The 5,930-nt window shown below is 50.8% G+C and overlaps 1 protein-coding gene across 3 annotated transcripts; it reads right to left on the minus strand.

Moving 5' to 3' along the window:
- Nucleotides 1-807: 807 nt before the first annotated feature.
- Nucleotides 808-2,322, minus strand: LOC144152105 (uncharacterized). 3 transcript variants are annotated; one of them, XM_077683314.1, is made up of 6 exons: nucleotides 2,211-2,322; nucleotides 2,021-2,111; nucleotides 1,358-1,460; nucleotides 1,193-1,238; nucleotides 1,000-1,132; nucleotides 808-939 (listed from the first exon to the last, which is right to left on the minus strand). In XM_077683314.1, the coding sequence occupies exons 1-6, from the start codon at nucleotides 2,216-2,218 to the stop codon at nucleotides 826-828; spliced, it is 495 nt and encodes a 164-aa protein (XP_077539440.1). In that variant the 5' UTR covers nucleotides 2,219-2,322; the 3' UTR covers nucleotides 808-825. The 3 variants fall into 3 exon arrangements, with proteins under 3 accessions (XP_077539440.1, XP_077539441.1, XP_077539442.1); XM_077683315.1 differs by lacking the exon at nucleotides 2,211-2,322 and having other exon boundaries at nucleotides 1,980-2,093; XM_077683316.1 differs by lacking the exons at nucleotides 1,358-1,460; nucleotides 2,021-2,111; nucleotides 2,211-2,322 and adding an exon at nucleotides 1,498-1,966.
- Nucleotides 2,323-5,930: the final 3,608 nt, after the last annotated feature.

A 5,930-nucleotide genomic window follows, 5' to 3' on the forward strand; every position in this document is an offset into this window, starting at 1 on the left:
GTACATGTATTTCTATCGTCGAATAGGACTCCTCTGGTTTGAAGCTAAAATATGGCCGTATGTGAACATTATTTGTTTGCCGCTATGCTTTCGGTGCCTCTGATTAGTGCTGAACGCTTTGGTGAGTGGAGCAAGGGAGGACAACAACCGTGAATCATTTTATGCATTTTTATTGACCACGAAGGAAATATATTCTCTGCCAGGGCACACTTGCTTTCGAGATGAAGGAGCCCGCTGGCCAAGCAAGTAGGCGGGAGACATGGTTTATCTGGACACAAATTGGTGCAGTTAGAGCCACTGAGAAAACTAAACAGTACGCCGAGTATTACACTCAACTCTACGAGTGACGACAAGAACGGTCAGACTTCTGTCCGCATGCTACTTTGCCGGCTGCTGCGCCGAACTCCCCTGTACAAGTTACACACAACAGTCCGTTTACCTTTTTCGCCGTCCGGGGATAAATCCTAGGAGGACACGTTGCCTAGAATGAACACTTTCACACCAGCCAGAGGACAAAGTACCCGAGTAAGAACTTCGCTTCATGAACGGTGCGACGTTCACACGGGGTCAAGGGCTGTCCCTAACCGCACTCCTAGCGAATCATTTTTGGAATTATGCTCACTAGGAGTGCGAACTTGTTCGCTCTTTTTTTTCTCTCCCAACTTTAATGAGCGCCATTATGACAACTAGGATTTGCTAAAATACTGTTCGAAACGAGATACAAGAGACCGACACAGTACTTGATGTCGCTCGAGCCGACAGAGCCAGCGAGCCGCATCGACTGTGTACAAACGACAAAGGCAGTACTCCGGTTTCGAACAGGGTTTAATTCCAAGACAGGCGCAGCCACGGACAGCTCGACTCGAACGGCATCCGTGAAGGCTCGATGACGGCACCGTCCTCCAAGGTGGTAACCAGGACGCATAGATAGGAGGCGGTCTGCACCAAGAGGCAAATCACGTTAAAAATGTTACGTTTGGGGAGACCACCATTCCTTACCGATTGCAAACAGGGTTTAATGATTTCAAGACAGGCGCACCCATGTACAGCTCGACTCGAACGGCATTCTGGACGTCTCGATGACGGCCCCGTCCTGCTCGGCGGTGGCCGGTACGCATAGGCAGGAGGCGGTCTGGAACAAAAGGCAAAGCACGTTAGAAATGTTGCAATTTCGAAGGTAATCACGGCTTACCGAATGCGGGGCCCATGATTACGCCTGGCAGGAACGGGAAGGGACGCTGAAAGGCAAAGTAACAGACGAACAACGACAGAACCACGTTTATTACCAGAAAACACCTCTGTACAAAACACGTGTCGTCGAGCTCAGTAGACAGGACAGATGGAGACGTGTACCTGCCTAGCCAGAAGAGTAGTGCATGTTTGCGGGAAGGAGCAAGTGCAATAAGACACGACGCAAGGGTCAGGGAAAGGGGAGGGCGGAGGCGGTGCCGGACGCGAACCTGAAAAGGAACCAAGGACACCAATTCCATCACTCGCCTTTGCCACGACCCCAATTTGGCGCCGCGGACCGCAGAGCTGCGTTCCGTGCTTCAGTGATGCTCGTTGAAGGTGGCGACTGTATTCCGAACGCCGCGCGAACCGAGGACGTGCGAGCGGAAGGCATTATCGAAGTGCATATACCTCGGCTACCGCGGCGTTCGGAAAGGAAGACCGACTATCACCACAACCTAACGGGGCTTCCGAGCTGAGTCCGACGCTAGAGGCAGTGGCGAAGGGCTCCAACACCGCCACTGCGCCGCTGTCCCGAAAGCTACAGCCTAACGCGCACCGCAAAGCTTTGGCGACAGTCGGAATCCCTGCGTCGCGACGGCCCAGGAAACGTCCGGCTCCGAGGCTAATGTGCGCTCGGTTAGGAAAATTCAAATACGCAAACGTTCAGCGTCGCGAAAAAAAATGATACGAAACCGGTTTCGTGGGCACGCCGCACGTCGCACCGGGCCTTCAGCCACGGAACTCACCACTTGGAAGACTCGTCGGTGAAGACTGTGAAGCAGCATACCGTGAAGGAAGTCCGTGAGGCCCTCGTGGGTATTCGCTTGTCCGAGCGAGCCGGTTGGGAGCGGGGATGGCACAGACATAACGAAAAACGACTGAAGGAAATGAAAACGACAACACTTATGCATTAAACCACCTCTTAGCGCGAACCAAACTTCCCCAATAGACAGTATACCGCGTGGAAAAAAACTCACCTGTCCATCGCCGCCGTCACCGCGCCGCCAGCTACTCTGCGCCCGATGCGCAACAGGCAGGCAAGATCGCGTACCCCTCGTTATAAAACGCGCTTATCCTGGCATTACAGAGCGCTGCTCTTGGTCGGCTACCGCCCACCCTTCCAATCTTTCACATCGATATGGTCTTCCAGAACATTCTGCCAGTTGTAAAACAAAACGAAAAAGTTATCGCATCAAGTCGCAGCCGCGCGGCCACCGGAGCATGCATGACAAGGCATTTTATGCTGCGTCACGGAGCAAGTTAACCTTCTTGCTTTGTGGTTCTTCATGTCGGCTAGGGGCTTCGGCTGGCGCGATTGCACGGTCCTATCGATCATGCGGCCGTTACCGGCCGTCTTCCGCGGCTTTTGAAACCGAAAAAAAAACGCCACGTCTTGAAGAAACAGTCGACTGCGCGGGAACACAAATGCTACTGCGTGCGTACGTACGTACGTACGTACGATTGATTGATTGATTGATTGATTGATTGATTGATTGATTGATTGATTGATTGATTGATTGATTGATTGATTGATTGATTGATTGATTGTAAGGTTCAACGCGCCGACAAAATGAAGGCGATGAGGCGCGCCGTATAGTGGAGGGCTCCGGATTGATTTTGACCACCTGGGGATCTTTAACATGCGCCGAAATCTCGTATATACACGAGCGGTTTGGCTCTTCGTATCCACTAGAAAAGCAGCCGCCGCGGCAGGGAGTCGAACCCGCGTCCCCGTTCTCAGCAGCACAACGCCTTAGCCACTGAGCCATCGCGGCGGGTGCGTACTAGTCGTGGCTGTAAGAAAATTAGTGCCCTTTCACTCAGTGAAGAAAAATGACCTGCGAAGCTGGACGCAGTCCACGGAGTGCATGAAAGGAAACACGTTTGTTCGTAAATAGCGATTGAGCATACTTCCTAGCCAATTAGCTGAATGAAACTTGGAAGAACCCAAGGTTCAGTCTCGCGGTCAAGCTAGGAGCTGACTCCCGCTTCGTAGCAGTCAGCTCCTAGGAGTCACTGTTCGTGTAACACACCAACCCAATCCACTCGGTCACTGAGAGGACACCGGACAAGTCGCATTGGGCCGTTTGACGTCCGCGTTTAAACCTCACGCCAGCACAACGGAGGCGCCATCAGTAAGGACCGCGACCCGCCGCGGTGGCTCAGTGGCTAAGGCGTTGCGCTGCTGAGCACGAGGTCGCGGGTTCGATTCCCGGCCGCGGCGGTCGCTTTTCTGATGGAGGCGAAAAGCAAAAACGCCCGTGTGTACGAGATTTCGGCGCACGATAAAGATCCCCAGGTGGTCAAAATTAATCCGGAGCCCTCCACTACGGCGCGCCTCATCGCCTGCGTTGCGTCGGCGCGTTAAACCCCACAATCAATCAATCAATCAATCAATCAAGTAAGGACCGCGTGCACGCACCCCTCCCCACAAGCCGTGCACGCCGGCAACCGGTTATGTGCGCGGGCTTATAAGTGAAGAAACCTGAACAAGTAATACTGCCCCACCGGGTGGGCAGTTAACAAGCGTTAAAAGGTGTCGTTGGTGTGGTATCTGATAAGGCCCCCTGCTTTCAGGTTGTGCTAGATTCTGCAGGCTCCCTGTGTCATATGACGATGTTTCGAATTAGTCGCGCGCTGTTTCGAAGAAAGTTTAGTTTTCTCTGTAAGCCCGTCTTCGCGCTGTTCGCGGAGCTTAAATGTAACAGATGAATTTTTGCGAACGCTCACCTCACGACAAGACGACCCAGCATTAATTTTTTTTTTGTCGTGTGCTGATTCCCGAGTATATTTTGCAGTATCCGTGGTACTTCTTTCGTAGGGTGTTCATCAAATTTATGCCACATTGGCTTGTCCAAGGTAGTGATCAATACCTGAGGTATGATACTGGTAACTGGCGTAATGTCAGGTATGAGTGCTCCGCTAGATTATGTAAGCACACGCACAAAACCCATTTGCTTCGTAGTGTATAGCCATAGCATCACCATCTGAGGAAACGCTGCTTACGGAGATACTTTTAGTAAATTCCAGGGCAGTGGAAATATAGTCAGCTCCGTGCATTAGATGGTTTCGCGACGCCGGCCTGTGACAAACACCTGGCGCTTATACAGACCGAAACACTAAGACCGCTTCAGAAACATTTACTCTCGTAAATACACCACATTTGCAAACAGATTTGCAAACAACTGCAAACAGATTTGCAAACAACCACATTTGCAAACAACTCATACAAACGGTAAATATCAGTCGTGAACGTGCCGCGAAAGCAGCGGCGACAATGGGGAGCGGGCCGGAGCCTCCGGCGGCTGCTTTCGAAACAAGCCGCGAGGGTGATTTCAGTGGCGCCTCTACAGGCAGCGCTCGAGGCGTATACCAAGCCGGGGGAAATTTTAGAACAGCCAAAGTGCTAAGGATATAGTCCAGCCAACGGCGAAATACTTGTGGCATTGAAAGTATAAAATCCCATAGTCCAGCCGGAAGCGGAAATTTTGGGGTACCGAAAGTACCAAGGCTATATATTCCAGCCGATTGTGGAAATTTTGGGGCAGCGAAAGTGCCCAGCCTACAGTCCAGCTGACGGTAGAAACTTTGGGCGTTGGAGGTACCAAGGTTATAGTCCACCCAAAAGAGGAAACTTAGGGACAGCGATAATGCTAAGACTACGGTGGATATTTTCGGTCTTTTAAAGAACCAAGGCTATAATCCAGCCAAATGCGGCACTTTTGGGACAGCGTAACGGCCAACGAGAGAAATTTCGGGGAAGCAAAAGCAGTAAGGTGACGGCAGAAATTTTTAGGCAGGGAAATAGTCTAGCTGACGGGAAAATTTGGGGGCTTTGAAAGAGCGAAGGCTAGAGTAAATGAAAAAGGGGAAATTTGGGACAGTGAAAGTTTTAAGCCTGTAGCCCACCACCCGGGGAAACTTTTGGGGCAGCGAAAGGACAGGCAGCATTGGAACAGCGGAAAAAGACATATTCCAGCCGACGGCGTATTTTTTGCGACATTGAAAGTACGAAATTATATAGTCCTGCCAAAAGCGGAAATTCTGTGGTAGCGAAAGCGCTATAGCTTATATACCAGCTGACGGTGGAAATTTTGTGTATTCAAGGCACCAAGGCTGTAGTGCACTCAAAATCGGGAATTGTGGGGCAGCGATAGTGCAAAGACTATATCCCAGCCGACGGAGGAAATTTTGGGGCTATGAAAGTGCCAATGCTAAAGTGAAACTTTGGGCCAGTGAATGTATTGCGGCTAGAGTGCAGCCGATAGAGGAAATTCTGACAAAGCGAAAGTGCCGAGGTAAAAATCCACACGACAGCGGAAAATTTTGGGCAGGGAAAGCACTGAGGCTGTAGTCCAGACGACGGCCAAACTTTTCGGGGAGCGAAAGTTCCTAGGCTAAGGTCCAACCGACCTCGGAAATATTGGAGCAGCGAAAGTAGTCCAGCCGAATGTGAAAAGTTTGGGTCAGTAAAAGTACTGCGGATGTGGTCCAGCTGAAAGCGGAAATTTTTCGGCATTGAAGTTACCAAGGCTATATTCCAGCCAATTCAATTCCAATTTTATATTCCAATTTTGAATTCCAACTATTTCCAGCTATATCCCAGCCAATATTCCAGCCAATTTGAATTCCAACCTTTTCAAAAGCGGAAACTTTGGGAAAGTGAAAGTGCCGAGAGTATAATCCGGCTGATGGCG

Source organism: Haemaphysalis longicornis, unplaced genomic scaffold (genome assembly GCF_048455015.1).
Source record: "Haemaphysalis longicornis isolate Haplotype H1 unplaced genomic scaffold, Haemaphysalis longicornis Haplotype H1 scaffold_9, whole genome shotgun sequence".
Lineage (NCBI taxonomy): Eukaryota > Metazoa > Arthropoda > Arachnida > Ixodida > Ixodidae > Haemaphysalis > Haemaphysalis longicornis.

What these genes read in the sequence shown, in the direction of transcription:
- LOC144152105 (XM_077683314.1), bottom strand. An exon ending in AATCATGGGCCCCGCATTCG is followed by an intron (nt 1,133 to 1,192) that starts GTAAGCCGTGAT and finishes CTTTTGTTCCAG; the next exon opens with ACCGCCTCCTGCCTATGCGT. An exon ending in TTAAACCCTGTTTGCAATCG is followed by an intron (nt 940 to 999) that starts GTAAGGAATGGT and finishes CTCTTGGTGCAG; the next exon opens with ACCGCCTCCTATCTATGCGT.